The following is a 21004-nucleotide window of genomic DNA, read 5'->3' as shown; positions in this document are numbered from 1 at the left end:
TGTTTATTCAAGCAGTATTCACACTTGCTGTTGAATAACAAGGGAATCCAGGACCCCCGAGCTGGGGCTCTCACAGCTCTGGCTTCACAGCAGCCCATGGTTTTTTGAGAACTTCAGCTGAAATTTTGTGGCTGAAAAGGCTTTCAGTCTTCCTCAGCACCCCTGTCAAGCACAGCCTGTTTAGCACACCCTGATTACCAGAACGGCCTCGGTGGGGTGGCAAAGGCACAAGGTAGAGCCAAGCAAAACTACAGAAGCTCAGAAGAGGCCACACTGTTCCAGGTTTCATACAAAAAATTTAATAAATAGTACTTTTCAAAATTTATTGCCAGGAACAACACATCGAAGATGCATTTTTATGTTCATAACACTAATAGGACAATACAGAGTATCTTCACGGTCTCCGTAGTGAGCCGACGACGTGAACTGTTTTAGAAGCCGTTTTGATCTTCAACTTTGTAAATAGCATTTTTATTTCCTCACTTAAGGCAGGCAGTGTATTCTATGGCAAATCTAAACAGTGATCTTACTGGACATTTTAAGGTTCAAGTATTCAACTAGCTTATAAGAATACTCCCTAAATGCAGTAGATAACAAACAAAAAAAATCTACAAGTGGTTCAGTATTACATACGAATGGTGAAAAGAAATCAGAAATTTACAAAATAAGATTGGTGTGCTTCCAACTTCACACAATTTGATATTTTTAATGATATTCAACCACTCACATTTTGGCTACGTTAAGTTGAAGCTCAACATGTTCTCTTAAACTGCTGTGTAGCCGATCACCTGCCTGTCTCTTTTCAAGTCTAAAGCATAAAAAAACAAAAAAACAAAAAAACCACCTGCTTTTCTAGACTAATTTTCAAACTGCCTCAGTCCTTAAAACGTGTTTTAAAGTGATGCTATAGAAGGTGTTTTAAACATCTGACGTCGTACAAAAAAAAAAAAAAAAAAAAAATTCCACCAGTATTCCAGGCACTGAAGCCCATCCTATTGTTTTAAACTATTTTCAAACACCTTAGTTTTGGCTTATAGGCAACACGTAATAAGAAAATAAGTTCAAAAAAATAAAGCCATACACTTAACAATGCTATCAAAAACCTTCAATTCTAAACACGTACATATAAATAAAAAGGAATGATGTTTTAAGGCTCTTGATTATTAAGTTAATAAATCAAATATACACAGTGATTAATAAAAAAGAATTATTTACATAACTATACAAAATTCTACTTTTGACACATTTTTCCTCTTTAAATTCTTCATTTTACCAGCAACTGCTGACATCAAGGTCCCCCCTCCCCCAACAACAAAATACAATAAAAAAAATAAATAATAAACTCATTTGTGATAGTTGCTGTGGTTCTGAGCTGCAAAAGGCACTTTCAAATACAGAACTACTTGTACGTCATCATAAAACCAATATACAAAAACAACTCAAGAGTCAATAAATATAAATAAAAACTATGATCCTAAGACTGCATCACCATCGGGACATCTGGCAGAGGTGGAAGCTCAAGGCCCCGGGGCCGGGCATTCTCCTGGGAGCCTGGTCCAAGAGGTGTCAGCTGTGGGGCAGGGGCGGCGGTGGGGGCGGGGGCACTTTGGACTGGTTTTTGCATAGCTGTGAGCTGCAGCATTGGATTTCCCAGCCAACCACAGAAACTACCATTGCCAGTGTAAGCCAGCTTGTCAAAAACTTAAATTAACACAGGATTCTAAGTCAACGACAGCCTCAGACTGGAAGAGGACAGGACAGCTGAAGAACTGAACTACAAGCCCCCAGCACCCTCCGACTCTACCTAGCGGCAGCGCCTGCTGTCCGCTATACGATGTACTCCATCCGGTTTAGGCTCTGGGCACTTTCCAGGTCTCTGTTGTCCTGTTTGTTTGTCCAGTTTGGGTGTTTGGCTGGCGTGCCGTTGGGAGGCTTCTCCTCTCGGTCTACCAGCGTGTATGCGGGCTGCTTGGCAAACCGGGCTTTCTGCTGGTGCTTATCCATGTCGTCCTCCTCCACCTCTGAGTTGTGTGTCCTTATTTTTGACATTTTGGAGTTTTTGTTCTCGTAGTCCTTGACGGGGACCGTGTTGGCCCCATGCTTCTCGATGGGGTTCTTGATCTGGTTCAGCTGCTCCCGCACGTTGTTGGTGGTGTTGTCCTCGGAGGCCGAGCGCGCGTGGCTGCTGGGCTTCCGCCGCTTCCGCACGCACCAGTAGAAGGCCGTCACCAGGCAACAGATCCAAGCCACCGTTAAGACAGAGCTCAGCAGAGGGACCAGGAAATCTGTAAGGCGGGCACAAAACCAATTAACTCTCAAAGAAGAAGGGGAAAAAAAAAAAAGCCATCACACGAACAAAAGAATACCAACAGTGGTGCTCCTGTCCTTAATTCCTGAAAGGGGTGCCATGGGGACAAGTCCCTTTTCACAACCACATATTGTCACTTCACAGCTTGATAAGCACAGGACCAGGGCCCGTGGGGACCGTGATGTGCTGGTCTCCAGGGACCGGGCACAGCAGCAGCTCCTGCAGGCTCCTGACTCCCGTGTGGAGAGGAGCATCTGGTTCACGCAAGGGAAGTCTGGCTACTCAGGCGGCAGCTCATTAGAGGAGCTGGTTTTCAGCATTACCAGAAACCCGATCTGAGCGTGCATAGCTCCGATGGGCCGTGCTCCCAGGCACCCCGGTTCTCACCTAGCTAGAATAATGGTGGTCTAAAGGTGTGGCTCCCCTGCAGGGCCATACAGCTGCCTATCAAACCCGGGTCTCTCAGTGCTTAGGCCGGGTGATCCCACGACACCAGGATGCCACCAGCTCGAGGCGCAGCAATGCTCTGCCCTAGGGCTTTGCAGGGGGTCTGCAAACAATGCATGCTCCGCAGGGGTGCCTGCTTCCCAGAGCACAGCCTGGCAGCAGGAAAAAACGGTACTTCTGCCCATCACCACGGGACCTTGGTCATGGCAGCTGGTCCCAGTTTTTCCACCAGTTAAATGGGGGTGGGGGGGGTGGGGAGTTTCCTTGAGAGAAGCTGTCAGCTAATGCCCTCCCTGAACGGTGAGCCGAGATCCGTCGGACAGTCCTCACGCGAAAGGACTGTCCCCACCTGCCACCTACCTGTTCTGTTCTTCAGAGGCCGCCTCTGTACTCGCACTTCCGCCACAGCAGCGATCAGCGAGCTATTCCCGTCACGTTTACTAACGAGGTCTATGATTTTGTCAGTGATTTCCTTGATAGGGTTTCCATCGTCCCGTATGTCTTCAGCAGACTGGAAAAAGAAGGGCCAGATGTGGGATCAGGGCAACACTACACAGCAGCCATCACTGAAAGTGACTTAGCCCGTGTGCCAAGCTGTTTCAGTGTCCTTGCTCTGTCTGGACACCGGCTAACTGGACTTTGAGAACTACCCTGCAGTCGAGTCATGAGGCGTGACTGGGTCTCATACTTACAATGGCCACATGTATTTCGTTGTTCGCAGAAGGGGAAGGCTCACAAGCTATGTAGATTGAATATTCAGCAGAAACGTTCTTCAAGATATTCAGATTCCTCAATTCGCTGCAGATATGCTCTGTGGTTAGACCCTAGAAACACATGTAAAAACCACACATGTAAGATATTGCGAGGAACAGGAAAAAAATAAAAAAGGCTGACGTTTCCTTGCAAGTTAGGAATTTAAGCTAAGGGGAAGATCCTAGCTTGCAATGCTCCTGCTTTGGAACCAGCAGACACACACCGCCAGCCCAAACTGAATGAGAAGTTATTCGTACCGGTGACATCATCTCTTTGTTGAAGGTGAATGTGATGTTGGCACAGTTATCCTGGTAGTAGGGGTCAGAGGTACACTTGGTCTTCACCGGCTGGAGACTGGAAGACCGACACTCGCCCACGCCCGTGCAGGGGCGGACGAAACACTGGTCCTCCAGGATAGGGATGCAGCTCTGCCCGCTGGGGCACTCGCTGTGCCCTTTGTGGAGCAGGCAAGGTCGAGGGCCGCACCAGACCTGGGGAGCAGGGGGAGAGGAGATGGAGCGGGCAGCTCAGGAGAAAACACCCAGCAGCAATCTAGAACCCAGGTGAGAGGCAGAGGGCCCTCATGCTGTACCTTGGAGCAGGCGATCCTTCCGTTCAGGCACTGGCAGGTATTGCAGTCATCGTCCCACTTGGCCCCATCTGGGATCACACTTCCCATAGTGATGCAAGGTTTCCCTGAAACTGGAAGGTAGAGCGCATGAGTGGAACAGATTTCCTTTTCTATTGACCGTTCTATTCTTCACTCCCTCCCTGTCAGGGAAGGGCTGTACCTTTGCCCTGTGCCACGGGGCAATAGGTGTTCTTCCCTCACCTGCTGCCTTTGCACGTGGCCTCAGGACCTGTGGGGCCTGTGCAGCATTAGGGGATGTGATGTGGGTAGCCTCTCGCAGTTGAGATATGGCCGCTGGCCCAAGGAGGGTGACGAAGCACACAGAACAGAACTGAGCCCAGCCTGCGTGCCCATGAGCAATGCAAATAAAAGCCTGCTGTAAGCCGCAGGTTTGGGGGTGGTTTGTCACACGGCAAAACTTCGGGAGTTGACTAGTAACAGCTATCCTGTTTGTAGGGGACCCCCTAAGTTTCCCCGACCCTGTGGCCCCCTGTGCATATCCCCACCATGTTCTCCTTTGCCTACTCAGGAACAGTCAAAGGGTAACCGTGGTGACTGCAGTGCCCACTGCCCCCACAAGACACATGGGCAGCTGCAGCCTGACCCACACATACCTTCCTGGCACTTGGCACCGCTGTGCCCTGGGGGGCAGACGCACCGGTAGCCATTAATCTCATCCACACAGGTTGCCCCAAAGGCACACGGTGAGGACTGGCATTCATTGATGTCTAGGAGAAATGGAGACCAACTTTAGGCTCCAATGGGAAGCAATGACATTCTTCTAAGTTTTTACTAATCTAACATACAGATAGAAGAGCGTGTAAACCCTAGGTATAAGCTTGATGAATTCTGTAACCAACACCCAAATAAACCGATCAGTAGCCCCCAAATTTCCACTAGTCCCTTCCTCCCAAAGATCATCATTAGCCTGACTTCAAGCTGCTGAGAATCATTTCAGGAGGCGGCACTTTTTAATTAAGTAAGTTCCTTTTCATCAGATACTACAACTTAAGAGCAAGGGTAAAGTTCTTGGGAAAGGTCAAATATTTTAACCCTTGCAGGCCTTGTAGGCTTTGTCATGACTACCCTTGTTATAGCATGAAAGCAGCTTTAGATAGTATATAAAAGAGTAGCTGTGTGCCAATAAAACTTTATTTACAAAAACAGGCAGTGGGCCAAGGCTACAGTTTGCCAACACAATTTAGAAACATGGGATAGACCAAATGTACCCCATTTTGGTGAACACCAGTCAGCCCCAGACTTGGGGGATCTCAAACACTAGTAAAATTCCAAATAATTTGGGGATGAGAATAACAAAAAATACAAGTATCACTCCCTCCTCCCAAACTAAAAGGCATATAAGAAAGTAGGAAAAGGCTCAAAATAGACTTTAGGCACCCTGCCTGTCTCCCATTTTAATTTCACTAGGGCCGGATCAATCCTTTGGGAACCACAACCCTAGTCCTGGCCACTGTCCTTAGCTCGGTCCTCTGTGGCAAATGTCCACTCGCCCCTAATTTCAGGTAGTCATGAGGAAAAGCACCCTTTCCTTGGGGCCTCAGAACAGATTAATCATCAGATCCTGTGGCTGCTCCTCTCTCCCTTGGAAGAGGGCTGTGTCCCCTGGGGAAGGGACAGCAAGGACCTGGGACATTCCAGCCAGGCTATCCTAATCCCAGCTGGAGGTGGGAGGTTCTGTGCCTCTCAGAGCTACAGAGAGCAGTAACCTTAACTTTTCAAGATGAAAAGTCTCAGGCTGAGGGCTGAATCAGGGGGAAGAAGGCCACTGGGGAAACCAACCAGGGCTGGTCCTTACTTATTCTGCAGTCGGGTCCAGCAAAACCAGGGGCACACTCACACCGGTACCAGTTGTCTCCATCCACGCACGTGCCACTGTTGTAACTAAGAAGAAAGCAAAGACGGCCTCAGTTACCGACCTCCTGATCCACGACTCCACCAGCCAGTTGACCACAGGCGGCCACGCCAGTTCCATTCAGCAGCTCTCACCCCTGGCCACACACCCCTGTAGCCTGGGGAGATTTCAAAATAATGGTGCCTGGGTCCCAACCCCAGAGAGTCTCATTTCATGGGGCTGTGCTGCAATCCAGGCATTGGGACTCCTAAAAGCTCCCCAGGTGATTCTTATGCACAGCCAAGGTTGAGAATCGTTGAGAATAATCACAGCCCCCAACCAAGACATGACCTGGCTAATCAGAGTGTGGTCCACGGACCAGCAGGACCTGGGAGCTTGTTAGACAGGAAGGGTCTGCAGCCCCACCCAGACCTCCTGCCTCAGAACCTGCATCTTAGACAGGACCCCCAGGTGATGCACATGCACATCGTAGCCAGCAAGGGCTGGCTTCCAAGGCGCTCATGCTTACCAAGGATGAGGACTGCAGTCATTGGTATCTGCAAAGTAAAAAGACGACTTAACAGCGAGGCCTTCACCGGGCAAAGCAGTTTTAACCCTAAGTAGAAGCACCACTTATTTCCATTAATACCCGAATGATCACACTGTAGTTTACACCGGCAAAATGCGCTTAAGACCTCTGCTCAATTGGAACCAGGCCTGCACCACACTTTGTTCTGTGTGCCGTGGGACATTACACAGGAAGAGGCCCCGCTCAGGGCGGGAAGGGGGCTGTGAGAATGGAAGGAGACAGGCTGCTGGTCAGACCCACGCTGGGAACAGAGACACCATCTGTCTCCACTTATCTCATCGGCGACTTTCTCATGCCCAGGTCAGGGCTGCGGTCCATCAAGTGCATTAGAACAGACCCAGGTGATGCAGAAGCAGACATCAAACAGCCCTGCTTCTGGTTTCCATCGCGAGTCCCTGAGGGTGTCAGGATGAACTCCTGCAGCCCTCTGTGGAGTTCAAGGCGGGTGGGGCAGGGGACACTCACTCTGAGCGCAGATCGGCCCCTCCCAGCCTTCTTTGCAGACACACGTGAAGGAGTCCCCGTTGACCACACAGGTGCCCCCGTTGTGGCAAGGGTTGGGTAGGCAGCTACTATTTCGGGCTGTAAGACAAGACAAGACAGGACCACCCTCCCTGAGGATCCAAAGAGAGTAGGAGAGCCGAGCAGCAGACCGCCAGGAAAGCGGTCCTAGGTGTTGAGATGGCCACACCCACTGCCGACCCCATGTGGGGCAGAAAGCTACCTATGTTGCAGGTCGTCCCTTCCCAGCCTCCAGGACACATGCACTTGAAAGCATCCCCTTCGTCATAGCAGGTGCCACCGTTGTTGCACGTGGCCTCATCACACTGGCTGTCACCTGGAGGAGGGGGATCTCCATGTGAGGCCCCGGCCAGCCCCCTTCACAGAAGACAGGGTGGTGGGAAGGGGATGCGGAGAGGGGGCCCCAGCCAGCTACCACTTACGCGAATGGCAGGTCTTTCCTTTCCACCCGTTTTTACAGTCACAGTAGAAGTCGTTGACGAGGTCACGACATGAGCCACCATTGTGGCAGGGATTCTGGCTGCAGTCGTTAATGTCTAGAATCAAAGAGGAGACACCCAGCTCCAGAAGCTTCTAGGGCCATCCACGGCGTGTCAGAGCCACACCCTTCCTATGGCCACTTCCACCCACAGCTTTCCACTCTAAGGTCCGAGACCAGCTGAGCCATCCATCCTGGGACTTAAACACCTTCTCTTCTCCTCAGCTGGGTTAAACCCCACAAGGTGGCAAGACAAGGGCAGGCCTCTGTCACTCCCATGGAAGTTAAAAATCAGGACAGGCACAAATTACTATTAAAACAGAAAGAAGACTACTTTCTCTGCAAGCAGGGATATTTAGCCTGATGACAGTCTGTTTCCACAGCTCCTCAGCAGAAGTTCCTCCCCTTTGGCCGTCCTCAGCATTCACAAATACAGACGGGACACAGGCAATGCTGTCCCAGGACAGGAACGGTTGGGGTCTTACTATCTAATTCCCATTGAAAAGGCAAGCTTCCCTGATGATACCTCCTACCCCAGCATCCCAGAGCTGTCTGGCCCAGGGAGACCACACACTCACTGGTTTCACAGTAGGCCCCCTCCCAGCCGTCACTGCAGATGCATTTGTAGGAGTTGACCCCATCGATGCAAGTGCCGCCGTTTTTACAGGGATTGCTCTCGCAGTCATTAATATCTGTGAAACGAAGACAAAAAAGCTGGTAAGTAAAGGACAACCGATGCCATAGCCAGGCACTGGCCCAAAGGCCACCTCCTGAGAAAATGGGCAGCCAGGCACCTCAATATCCTCAACTCCATCAGGAAGGTTTTTCCGACTTCAGCAAGCAGCTTACCAGGCAGAAGCCTCCAGAGGATACGTTGTCTGTTTTATTTAATGCCTTGGAGGCTAAGCTACTCGGATGGAGTAGGGAAGAAAAGCCTACAGAAAGCAGGACCACCCAAACTAGTAAGATTCCAGAACATAAACGTGCTGAAGGGGTCAGAGGTGTCTGTGATCTCAATAAATTAAACACAACTCGGTCTTAGATCTTAGATGTAATGGTAAACCGTCACTGGTCTCGACTGAAACGAATCAAGCTCAAATGCTCCCTTGAACTGGGCAGAGGAGGGGTGGGGGGCACCACACCCCATTCCCCGAAGAGGGCTCTTACTTTCATGGCAGTACGTTCCAGTGAAGCCTTTGTTACAGTCACAGGTGAATTTGCCTCCCGACTGACTCTTGCACTTCCCATGGGGACCACAGACGTTCGAGGAGATGTACCGCACCCCCTCAGGTGTGTCGTTGGAAGCCATGGCCACTGTGCAGCTGTCAATCACTAGAAGGCAGACTCGGGGTCAGATCAGGGCCACAGACCCATAAGGCATGGATGGCATTCCTAAGCTGAGGACCTCCGCCCAAGCTCGCTTTCCTGGAAACAGGCACCCTTTGGCTAATGAGGGTAAGAAATCAAGAGGCACCCTGGGGCCAAGACTCTGGCGATGTGCCACGTCACACTGTGACAGGCAAAGCCGAGACTCCAGACAGACAGAAGTTTTTTTTTTTTTTTTTTTTTTTTAAGGCATTTTCGCCCTACGTGGCTAAGAAGCCTCTGGGTCTGTGGGCTCCTCTCCTCCTACCTCTGACATCTCCTCAGTCGGGCAGAAGCTTGCTACAGGGAGGAGGAGCTTTACTTCCTACCTAAGCAAGCAGGAAGGACAGAGAACCCGCAGAGCCAGGCCACCTAATACAACGACCATGAGACACGTGGGGCTATTTAGATTTGAATGAACTGGAGTCAAGGAAGTTTCCAGTCGTAGCGGTCACACTAAATGCTCCTGTGGCTAGCACACCCGACAGTGCAGACAGCACACATCTCCAGTGCTGCAGACAGTTCTTCCGGCAGCACTGCTTTGGGGAAGGTCTCAGGGTTGCAAATCAGCCCACCCCAGAACAGGAATGCTACGTGTGGACAAGGTTCTCCCACTGGCAGGCCCGGACAGAGGGTTTCCACGTGTTCTGGCTCCCCTAGCGAGGCAGGTTAGGGCGTTACCGTCTCACCCAGCCAGCTGCTGAGAATATTGGGGGGTACTGACAAATAGGGGTAGAGGAGTGAGCCTCGGAGGCCAGCCGGGACCACAGGTGGGGCAGGTACCTTCGCAGGGAGTCGTGCGGCAATGGTCTTTGAGGTGGGAGCAGTTCTTGCCTTCGTAGTCCTCGGGACACTTGCAGAAATAGTCGCTGGCACGGTTGTAGCACTGGGCACCGTTCTGGCAGGGATTGGGCTCACAATAATCTATGTCCAGCTGCCAGGAGCAGGGAAGGGGGAGAGGAAACAGAGGTGGGATTAGAAGTGCTCTGGGGCAGCAGTTGCTGGAATCTGACCCTTTCACCTCCTTCCATTTGGAGAACACCCTACATAATAGACAGTTATGTCCTAGAGACTGTCCAGGGATGCACGGCAAAACAGGGCAGAGTGGGAGAGCACGGAGTTGGGGGCACAAATGGACAGGCTGCCGACACTGTGAACAAAACCCACTCCTTGGTGTCCTTCCACCTGTGTTCACCGAGCAGAAGTCCCTGGTCACTGGATGGTAACAGATTTCATGGCAAGTCCAGAGATCAGGAGGGAACTGGGCAGGGGTGGGGAGCTGCTCTGCTGTAGAAACTTGGCCTTTGGAGGTTCTAGCCCCACTCACCTGACAGAGGTTTCCAGAGAAACCAGTGGGACACAGACACTGGAATCTGTTGATTTCATTCTGACAGTGACCCCCATTCAAACAGGGGTTGCTGGCGCATTCATCGATGTCTCTCTCACAGTGATCGCCTGCATAGCCAGGTGGACAGATACAGCGATAACCATTAACCAAATCCTGGAAGAGGAGAAGGAGGGGGGGAGAAACACATGCTTTTTCCTCTGTATTCCACAAACATGGGGCCTTGGCAGTCTAGCACACCCGCTGCCCTTCCACTGAATCCCTGACATCGCTAAATGCCCAGCCTCTCGCAACGTGAGAGAGGAATTTCTATAGGCATGCCTTCGAGATGGCTCCCAGGGGGCTGGGAAGGTAACAGGAGCCCAACTGAAACTTGCGGAGAATCACTTTTCACCTGCATTTTTAGAATCTCAGAGGGATCAAGCTCTCCCAGGGTCACATGTATCTTAACAGATTTGTGTCAATCAGTAAGGTTTTCACTTAAGCAAAGATTCACATACCCGACAGGAGGCATCATTCTGACACTGGCCAAGGCAGTCATTAATATCTGAAAAATAAACAGGTTGTCGTATTAAAGAGGCAATTTACATTGAAATTGGGCTTAATTGAAAAGCGTTCTCCGCTCAGGACAGATAAAAGCCTCAAATCAGATGTCCTGTGTGCTTCTCTTGACATGCGGTTATTACACTGGGTGGGAACCCTCCCTCAGTCCTCCAGACTGAGCGAGTGAAACTTCACATCATTGTTTTAGCCACCTTATCAGCATACGGCTGTTTTACCGGCTAATGAGCTGATAAAGTGCATGTTTTCATTTCTGCACTGACCGCTCCCTCCCCAAAAACATTCCCTCTCTGAGGTTTTCCTTTTACCGCTCAAGTCTTAGAGCTGGAGCTGACATAGAGGCTGAGGAAAGCCTTTAATACCCAAGTTTCAACAAAAATCAAAATCGAAACAAAGGGACTCACTTATGTCACAATTCTGACCCGTCCAGCCAGGGAGGCAATCACAGTAGTAGCTCGCAATCAGGTTCTTACAGGACTTGGCATTTACACAAGGTTTGGCCTCACATTCATTTGCATCTGAAAGAAAATGTGGAGGGGCATTGAGAAATGGGAGATTTACCCCCCACTCCCCCACCCCCGCCCAAACACACCCTATCAATAGTTAGTCTGAACTAGGAGACGTTTTAATAACCTCGCTAAATCAGAGGCTAGGTTCCCACTATTTGGAACAGCTGATCCCTCTCCCTAGCCATTACCCAATAAGGAATGCTAATTGATAACTTTCTGGCTGGTGGTTAACAACTGGCCCCCAACAGGAGAGCAAAAAGCCACCAGGCATTGCTGTGCGAGTGCGGCGCAGCCTAGTTGCTGGGATTTAAATGTGGCAGGAAGAATGCAGACAGCTCATTCCTCATGAGACCATCCCCGTGGAACCCAGCTGAACACTCCTCGGACAGACGATTGACATGGTTCAAGGAATCCCACGACTTTCCCACAGGGCCTAAAGAGCTAGGCCATTAGCATTCAAGTACCCTCTCCCAGGCCCGCTGGACTCCTGACAATAAATTACTTTTTAGTATGATGGTGTGCAAACTCACACCACTAGCCACAGGCTCATCTCCAGTAACAACTCGGATCCATAAGGGCCAACCTAGGTGCCCGAACTTCCTTACCTAACTGGCACGTTTTGCCAGTCCACTGGGGTGGGCACACGCACTTGAATCCATTAACCAAGTCCTGGCAGGTGCCCCCGTGGGAACAGTTATTTGGAGAACAGTCATCAATGTCTGTTGGACAAAAGGGAAGAGGGTTGGCAATTTAATCTCAGTCCGTTTGACAATTAGATAATTGAATGCCAACCCTCACATGAGGGGCCTTCACTTAAGAGCCAGACACCTGCTCTAAGTGACTGCTATGACGATAAGGCCTGATTTTAGCTTTAAATCCTCCACTGCCCCAGTTCATTTAATCCCCCATCTAAGCAGCAGGAAAAGCCAGCTGGATCCCCAAGAGCATCACCACACTGCTAACATGGGACCTCTAGCTCTGTCTACTCTCTATTTTTAAAGATTTTATTTGAGAGAGAAAGCGCATGGGAGGAGGGTGTTTAGGAGTAGAGGGAGAAGCAGACTCCCCGCAGAGCAGGGAGCCCGATGCAGCTGATCCTGGATCTCCAGGATCATGACCCGAGCCAAAGGCTGACTGAGCCACCTGGGCACCCTACCTACTCTTTATTTTTATTTATTTATTTATTTATTTATTTATTTTTTAAGATTTTATTTATTTATTCATGATAGTCACAGAGAGAGAGAGAGGCAGAGACACAAGCAGAGGGAGAAGCAGGCTCCATGCACCGGGAGCCCGATGTGGGATTCGATCCCGGGTCTCCAGGATCACGCCCTGGGCCAAAGGCAGGCGCCAAACCGCTGCGCCACCCAGGGATCCCCCTACTCTTTATTTTTAAAGCGAAGTTTCAGCGTGGCTCAGAGGTAGCTAAGAAGAGGTAAGGAAAACTGACTCTTTTCTGGTAGAAAACTTCATTCTTCTAATTTTCTCAGAGTTTTCCCAAAACCACATAGCTGGGGGCCCCACATCCCACTTCTGCACTTGTCTCTAGTGGCCTCTTCCTCTGCTGCCCACTTAGGAAGTACCAGGCTCTCTTGTGATCTGCTCATTGATTCTACACAACCCTAAGAGACGGGCATTGCCACTGTCCCGTTCAACAGGGCACAGAGAGGTAACGAGTGGTCCTACAAGAGGCAGGTGGGGCCAGGGTGCCAGCCCCTGTGACCCAACCCCAGAACCCACATTCTTAACCAGGCATGCTCTACTTTCAGGGTGCTGAGGACAGTGGTTCTTAGGCCAGGTTGCACCTGAGAGACCCAGGTGCTCGCGAAAGAATGTGGACTCCCCAGTCCTGAGGGGAATTGTGAGGACCCCCTCATCTGCACTGTCCAGCACTTTGGGGGTTCTGATGCGCAGCCAGGCCTCAGAGCCAGGACCACTCTGTGGCCTGGGTCTCTCTTTTGGGGCCACCCTCCACCCATGACCAAATTGAGGAGTGGCTACCTCCCTTGCCGGCAGCCTCTCCATGGCTCCAAGGAGAAGAGCTAGGACTTGATTTGGAGGCAGCAGAGCTCCAGGGAGCACTCACAGAGGACGGGGGTATCCCGCGGAGAAGTCCCTTCTGGTAGCAGCCACACCATGCAAACTTGGCTTGGTAGGAGGAGGGTGCCCAGAGACTTCGGGTGCAAGGGCTGGAAGCCCAAGCCAGACTCCCGATCAGACTGCTGATGGCACCTCCCCCCTCCCACCGAGACAAGACTCCTCACTGAGACCTGCCCCCAAGCCCCACCTCAACGCAGTGATCCTCTGGAAAAGACACGGGCCCAACCCCAGACTTACTTGTGGAACACGTGGGGCCCGTCCAGCCCGGAGAGCACTCACACTCGAAGCCCAGCGAGGTCTCCCTGCAGCTGCCTCTGTTGTGGCAGGGGTCGGACAGGCAGGCGTGCTCCGCTGCGAAACCCGGAGGGCAGTGAGCAAGGGGCACCCGCGTGTTTCGACCTACGTCCTCTCTCCCCGCAGCCAGCCCCACGCCTGGGCCGCAGCTCAAGCTCGCCTCGGACAAGCGGGAGCGAGCCCGGGCTATAGGCCCGCTGTGTCCAGGGAAGGCAGGAAGCCGGCTTTCGGCCTAAGTGTCCCCAGCCACATTCCAAGGCGGCTCAGAGCCTCAGAGCCGGGGTCACGCCCCCCGCGTGGGCGGCATCACCCTGAAGGAAGTTTAGGGGACCCACAGAACCGCTGGGGTAACAGGTCTTCACTTTGGAGGATATTTTCGTCCTTTTATGAGGCCTTAAGGGTATTGTTATTTTTTTGTAAACTCAGAGTACCAAAAGAAAAAAAAAAAAAAAATTAAGCCGAGGGCTCTCGGTCCCCCCGGACCGCTCACCGATCTCACAGTTGGGGCCTGAGTAGCCCTCGGGGCAGGAGCACTGGTACTTGTCAGGGCCCGTGTTGCTGCAGGTGCCCCCGTTGAGGCAGGGCTGCCGGGTCCCGCAGTAGTTGAGATCTGCCGGAGAGACGGCGCGGGGTCAGTGGCTCGCAGGCGGCACAGGCTGCTCGGCTGCCACGTTTCTAGCGGGGGGGCCCCAACCCCCACCGTTCCTCTTTAAAGACTAAAACCAGAAAAAAAGACCCCAAGCCACGGCCTTAAAGGCAAATTCGAACAGATTCAGAATTAAGTCCCTAGAAATAAAAATAAAATAAATAAAAGTGAAAGCCCCACGACAGCGGCCGCACTCCTTAACTCTCCCGTGAACCCCGAGGCCCCGTCCCGCCCAGGGTCCCACCCCCCGGAGCCTACCTTTGTCGCAGAGCTGGCCGCCCCAGTTGGTCTCGCAGAGGCACTGCCAGGGCTCGTTACAGGTGCCGTGGACACACCCGGGGTGCGGGATGCACTTGTCGCAGTACAGGCCTTGCCAGCCGTACTGGCACCTGGGGACGGACAGCACGCACCCCCCCTTTAGTGCTTAGAACATTCGGGGCGATCTGCACCATTTAAGTGCAAGGCTAAGAAGTCCAGGCCTTTCCTGCCTTGTTTCATTTCTGGTGACAGGACAGTGGACTCGCAAGGAAGGCTTGTGCGGGGGCTCCGGCGGGGGCTCCGGCTAAACAAACATTTTCGGTCCTTGGGCCGAGGTCCCCTCCCAGGCGGCTGCCGACAAAAGCAGGGCTGTCTGGGGAGAGGCCGGCGGGGGCTGACCTCACAAAGCCACTCTCTTCTCAGGCTCACAGGGCTGCGCGACGGTGGGGGCGTGGAATAAACCAGTCCAGGGCCCCGGCGAGCGGCTGCGGAGGCGCAGGAAGGACTCTCGGGTGACAAGAGCCAGTGAAAGTCGTCGCAACCACGGCACCGTCGGCCACTTTGCCACGGAGGCCTGGTTCTTTGTCTAAACAGCAAGTCACCAGTGCACAGAAACGCAACGAGACACCCAGTGAGGCAGGAAGCCACCTCCCTGGGAGGCTTTAGGAAATCAAAGGGGGGGGGCACCCTCCTCTGGCCAAGAGGAGGCAAAGATCTCGGAACCCACTTCTGCAGGACAGGTAGCGGAGCCGCAGCACTTGGAACCAATCCCACAGATAATTTATGGCCCACTACCGGGGCTGCTTAAGCTAATTCATTTTATAGTGATTTCTCACTCGGGGTGGGGGGGGGGGGGGAGGAAGAGGTCAACTCGGTTTATCTAGTATTGGGAAACAGAGTCAAGTTTCCTTCATAAGCGTCTCATTAATCGGACTCTTTAGAGGCCAACGGTGCCTTTGATCCCCAAACAGAAACACAAACATAAACCTTCACCTGGGGTGGGAGAGAGGGCAGGGTCTCAGTCACTCTCCCCTCAAGTTTTAAGCCCTCAGAAACTTTAACTGCCCTCTTAAAACTCAAGCTTTAGTAAACAGGAGAAAGCCCAGAGAAGGTGGGGCGAGCATGGAACTGGACCTGGGAAAAGCCACAGTAAGAACGACCAGCGCCCTCCCCCACCCCCAGCCACTCAGCTGTAACTCTGGAAAACAAGCACCCCCAAGAAGGAAAGGCTTTCCGTTTCCAGAGAGCCGGAGGCAGGCTAGCAAATCCTTATCATGGGAAAATTATAGGGATCCAGCTAATAGCTAATCACCCACGGCCAAGAGTCAACTTAACCCCTGAGAACACTGACTAACCACTTCCTAACTTCCACAAACAAGCCATCCACACCCCAATTCAAAGAACCACCAGAATGCGTGGTTTAAAATTAATCAGACAGAGGGTTTGGCTTCGTGTATAACAGAACAGCAGTCTAAATGACCGTGACCATTCAGAGCAGTAAGAAAAAAAAAAATCTGGTAGAAATTTTTTTTTTTTTAAAGTGGACACTCAAGTTAGTGGGAGTTGGGGGAGGGGGTTTCATTCAGGAAAAGATCATCTTAGCTTGAGAGCTATTAAGAGGAAACTGATTCGGAAATAGCAGTATCCTTACTGTCTTCTCTTCCTTCCAAAATATGGATGGCGACACCTCTTCACTTTGCCTAATAAAAGAAGAGGCAGCTGAGGACCCAACCTCACCTCTTAATTAAGAGCTGGATCCCCAAGCATAAAGAAGAAACCACAAGAGGCCATGGATGACTTCAAAAGAAAACAAATAAAAATACTGACCCTAAAAGAGGCATCTACAAAGTTATCCCAGTTTAATAATACATGATTAAGGTTCTCATGAGAATTTGAAGTGACTTTCCTCCTACAATGATTCATCATTAAGTTTGATATTATTGGCAGGCTTGCAATAAAGCAAGCATGTGCACCCAGGAAAAGGAATCTGAGTCTACTTGGGAACAACAAAACCAGTGAAGTTTTCTCATGCGGGGATTAAAAAAAAAAAAAAAAAAGGCAGCAAAAACAAACCAAACAACAAAAAAACACCACCTCTGTAATACATAATCCATAGGACAACTTACAGGTAACTGGCCATTCAACTATTTCTGGAGCAGGACACAACCTGAGCTTCCTCAGCTAGAAGGTTCTGTTTTGATTTTCCTTCAAGGTAGGCAGAACAGGACAGGCTGGGAGACTATGCAAATGACGTGTGGGAAAGTCACACCTTAAGTAAATAAAGGCACCGGTGCATGTCTGGGCAGGGAGTGGGAGGGGAGACTTCGAAAGAGAAAGGGCTCCGTTCTGGAAACAAAGCCTGTTGTTCTGGCTGGGAGGGCCCTCCCCTGCGCAGCCGTTCTGATGACAGTAGCAGAAATCGGAAATCGCGGCCTCCCGACACCCATCTGAGCAGAGCAGGCCCAGAGTGGCGAACAGCGCTGCTCATCTGACTTTCTCTAGAACACCCTTAAGAGGGGCGAAGGTAGGTGGATTCCTGCTCACACTTTGACAGCAATGCTGTCAACTCCAATGCTCAGCTGCCACCAATGGGGCTTAGCATGCCACCACCCACGGCCTTCCAGAAAATAAACCTGACATGGAGGAAGAGACAATGCCCGGTCAACCTGGTTTGAGTTTGCTTCCAGCTGCCTCAGTTCTCACTTTGGCATCAAGCCTCAGAGCAGTGCTCCCCGCTGCAGAGGAGGGGAAGAGACGTGCGCCGGCGGGGCCGCAAAGTAAAGACCAGAGAATTCCCTGCAAAGTGGCAGTCCCCCAAACACAGAGAACAGCAAGATCGCTCGGTGGGCTTCGTCAAGATGCAGATTCCTGGGCCGAACCCTGGCCTGGGATTCAGTGGGTGCGGTGCAGCACCCGGGAATCTGCATGTCCAAGTCCCCAGTTCATTCAGGGAACTGCGGACGTGAACACTGAGGTTTGGGGCAGTGATTCTCAAAGTATGGTCCTGCCAGCGACATGGGCATCACCGGGCGGGGGGACGGGCCACTTATTGGAAATGCACATTCAGGTCCCCCCAGACCTATGGGATCAGACCCTGCATGGTAACCAGAGAGGTGGAAGAGAGTCCACTTGAGATGTGCTGGTTTAGTGTGTTTTGTTTGCCTCCGGGCTCAACCAGGGTAGCTCCTGGGGGAAAACTGCTGGGCCCCAAGGATCCTCTCAGTGTCACTAAATCTGCTAATCCTTCAGATCTGAGAGGAGGGGGAGGCAAGTGAGACTGTGTCAGAATGTCACAGGCACCAACACCATTTCCTGAAGCAAGTCTTTCCCAAATTGGCATAATGTACATTTCAAGAAGGTTCCAAAAACTGTAATCATGAAGCAGTTGGGGTGGGTCTCTGTTTGGCTTCTGCATTGTCCGGGACCATAAAAGAACAGACTTCAAAGGCCAGCAGCAAAAGTCTACATTCATCAGGCTCAACTGACAAGATTCCAGCGCAGCCATTAACCTCTCAGCACCGGCCTGGCTCCCGCCTGCAAAGGGGCCAGGAGATTGTACTAATCCCATTCTAAAGAATGCTCGGCTGTCCCCTAGTGATGGGAAAAGTGGGGGAGGGTTGGGAGACCGAAAACCAGGTTGGGGGAGGAGACAGACTCAAAGAAACCCACATCCCTCCATCTCATCCATTAGCACTTTAAGGGGAAGATTATAAAAACGTGTTATCAATTTACAGAACAGTTAATACATGAAGTCACCGACTATGCCCATAAGAGTTTTTTTTTTTTTTCCTTCCAAGAGAGAAGTGTGCACATTCCACCAGACAGCTGGTATAATTTAATAAGCTTCGGATGTGCCTATTTGGTTTTTTTTTTTTTAAGCTTTCTTGTCCTCCAAAGGAAAAGAGGCATGTTCACAATAAATTCAGTCCCCCTCTTGCATTAAAGGATTAAAAAAAAAAAAAAAAAGTTTAGTCATTTACCTGCAGTCACCTGGGAGTTTGCAAGATCCATGCTTGGGACTACAGCCCTGTCGGCAAATAGCTATAAAAACAACAACAAAACACACACAAAGATGAGTCAAGCACATGGTTTCTTGCACCACCACCACCACCACCACCACGAGAATGGCCCAGTACATTAAGCCTCAAAATCCATGACTTTAAGAGATCTCATGTCAAGTCCATTGTAAGGGAAGGAAGATGGGAGGTGCCCAAATAGCAAATCCAGCTTTAAACTTCAAGGCCATGCTAGCAGCTCTTCAAAACATGATACTACTCAGGGACTAAATGGGGGAGGGGGATCTTCATTCTGAGGCTCTCCACAATAGCTAGCGAGCTCCCTGATTCCCACCCTCTCCAAAAGAACAGGAGCTGTGATCCTTCCTCATCTCACCACCCTGTCCCATGAGGGCACATTCAAGATGAGCCCCAGCATCCTTAACCCCCTTATCCCCACCCCCTAGAATGCCCAATGTCCCAAAAATCCCATGGGACTAACAAAGCCAATGAGGCAGGCCTCATTTGGCAGGCTAATCCAGAGGCCAGATCTGGTGGTACTTCTGCAAAGTATCCTTGCAAAGGAATTCTTTTTCCTTTCATTAAAAAAAAAAAAAAAAACAGATAAAAAAAATACTCAACATGGTATCCCAGTAATCATTACTTATTTTCAGAACACCAACTACTTTAAGTACGTTTGCTAATTCTTTCATTTGGATCCCGGAAATGCCATCCCTTTAAAACTCTAGTGATTTAAGAAAAGCTCAGGAGACCTGCAAATTCCTCTGTGTCTTGCCCTTCAGTCAATTCAAAACCTCCCTTTCTAAATTTGAGTGTATCTTGAAAGAATTTACCAAATTAGGTGAAATAAGCAGAGTACACTAATGTTCGTGAGGGCCTACACTGGTCAACTAGAATTACCCACTTGCTATGAATTAGAAGCTTTGTAAAGGTACAAAGCACAGATAATTCTGTGAACATCTGTGACTATGCAGTTAACTCCCTGAATCCCAGGAGAAGGCTGGGACAACAGACAGCACATCTGAGAGCTTATGCTGCGGTGATGGGTTCGACTCTATGCAAGTGTTAAAGCTCTGGTTCACCACTCACCCCATCCCCCTCAACACCACAGCCCCCGAAAACACCTCGTAAAAGCTTGCCAGCAGATGGCTGTGAACTAGGGGCTGTCATTTGCTGCAGGATCACATATTCAGGCACTGAGCTAACCCTGTCCCAATTAGCATCTGCTTTAGGTCAGGTTCCTTAGAAGCAGAGCCTGAGACAGGGGTTTGGGTACAGGAGAAAGGAGTTGAAGGCAGCAGATGGGGTGGGGAAGGAGCCAAGCAGAGGTCTCAGCTGGAATCTGGCTTTAACGTGATCCCAGGGGAAGCCCTGGCGTGTGAACTGTAGCACAGAGTGCAAGGCCAACGGGGGGTGGGGAGTGGTGGGGGTGGTGGCTGGCCTTTGTACCCCCATCCAGTCATTCGCAGACTGTGAGCTGGAGGGAAGAGGCATGGAGTGGCTGTTTGGCCAAGGACAAGGCTCTAGAGAAGGAACAGCTGTGAGCCGTTAGCAGCCAACACTCAGCAGCTGGGGGAAAGGGGAGTACCAACAGCATCTTCAGCATCTTTGTGCTTCAGGCCTAGAAAACAGCCCAAATATCCCCCCATGTGAGATAGCCACTTGACTGGGTGGGGGTGGGGAGAGAACCTGACACCAACAGTGCCAGCCACTCAGAGCTGGTTAACCCACCCAGCACACGCCTGCCCACACACCTTTGTTACATTCTGGGCCCATCCAGCCCTCCATGCAAGTTTTGTTGCCATTCTGGTCACAGGCATAGTGTCCAAAGAAGTCATCTCTGGGTCGGCAGAACTTGTTGCAGCCAAAGCCATAGTAATAGTCATCACAGGTGACACGGATCTGATACTCAAAGTGGGCAACCCCTGTGTTCTGCTTCAGTGTCTGCCACTGCCTGCTGGGGTTGATCATGCCTGAGTGAGAGGCCTTTTCAATAATGCTGTCGGGCTCTAGAGACAAAACAAAAAAAGAAAAAAAAAAGTATTGATTTGTATTAACATTTGCACCAGAAGCTTCTCCCCTGACCATTTTGCCTATTTTTAACAATGAAAACAAACGCACATAGTACAAAATTCAAACACTACAAACAGGCAGAAAAGTGAAAAGTCTGTCCCTCTCCCCAGAGGCAGCCACCTTTACGTTTATTTACCCTTTTATTTTTTTTAAAGGTTTTATTTATTCATTCATGAGAGGCACAGAGAGGGAGAGAGAGGCAGAGACCCAGGCAGAGGGAGAAGCAGGCTCCACGCGGGGAACCCGACGTGGGACTC

General features: G+C 50.7%; 1 protein-coding gene across 1 annotated transcript in view; it reads right to left on the bottom strand.

Moving 5' to 3' along the window:
- Nucleotides 1–276: 276 nt before the first annotated feature.
- The window catches only part of JAG1 (jagged canonical Notch ligand 1), a 36150-nt gene continuing 15422 nt past the window's right edge, over nucleotides 277–21004 (bottom strand). Inside the window, exons 4-26 of the mRNA XM_077872204.1 lie at nucleotides 20429–20683; nucleotides 18639–18699; nucleotides 14659–14789; nucleotides 14245–14364; nucleotides 13698–13811; nucleotides 11966–12079; nucleotides 11256–11369; nucleotides 10791–10837; nucleotides 10273–10446; nucleotides 9729–9879; nucleotides 8748–8912; nucleotides 8159–8272; nucleotides 7525–7638; nucleotides 7305–7418; nucleotides 7046–7162; nucleotides 6521–6548; nucleotides 5956–6041; nucleotides 4754–4867; nucleotides 4101–4210; nucleotides 3766–3999; nucleotides 3448–3579; nucleotides 3116–3266; nucleotides 277–2285 (exon numbers count right to left, since the gene is read on the bottom strand). Coding sequence (XP_077728330.1) covers nucleotides 1828–2285; nucleotides 3116–3266; nucleotides 3448–3579; nucleotides 3766–3999; nucleotides 4101–4210; nucleotides 4754–4867; nucleotides 5956–6041; nucleotides 6521–6548; nucleotides 7046–7162; nucleotides 7305–7418; nucleotides 7525–7638; nucleotides 8159–8272; nucleotides 8748–8912; nucleotides 9729–9879; nucleotides 10273–10446; nucleotides 10791–10837; nucleotides 11256–11369; nucleotides 11966–12079; nucleotides 13698–13811; nucleotides 14245–14364; nucleotides 14659–14789; nucleotides 18639–18699; nucleotides 20429–20683 — 3218 coding nt within the window. The 3' untranslated portion in view covers nucleotides 277–1827. The remainder of the gene's footprint in view (nucleotides 2286–3115; nucleotides 3267–3447; nucleotides 3580–3765; nucleotides 4000–4100; nucleotides 4211–4753; nucleotides 4868–5955; nucleotides 6042–6520; nucleotides 6549–7045; nucleotides 7163–7304; nucleotides 7419–7524; nucleotides 7639–8158; nucleotides 8273–8747; nucleotides 8913–9728; nucleotides 9880–10272; nucleotides 10447–10790; nucleotides 10838–11255; nucleotides 11370–11965; nucleotides 12080–13697; nucleotides 13812–14244; nucleotides 14365–14658; nucleotides 14790–18638; nucleotides 18700–20428; nucleotides 20684–21004) is intronic.

The sequence above is a fragment of the Canis aureus genome, chromosome 26 (genome assembly GCF_053574225.1).
Source record: "Canis aureus isolate CA01 chromosome 26, VMU_Caureus_v.1.0, whole genome shotgun sequence".
NCBI lineage: Eukaryota > Metazoa > Chordata > Mammalia > Carnivora > Canidae > Canis > Canis aureus.
This window is presented reverse-complemented; position numbering and strand designations above follow the sequence as displayed.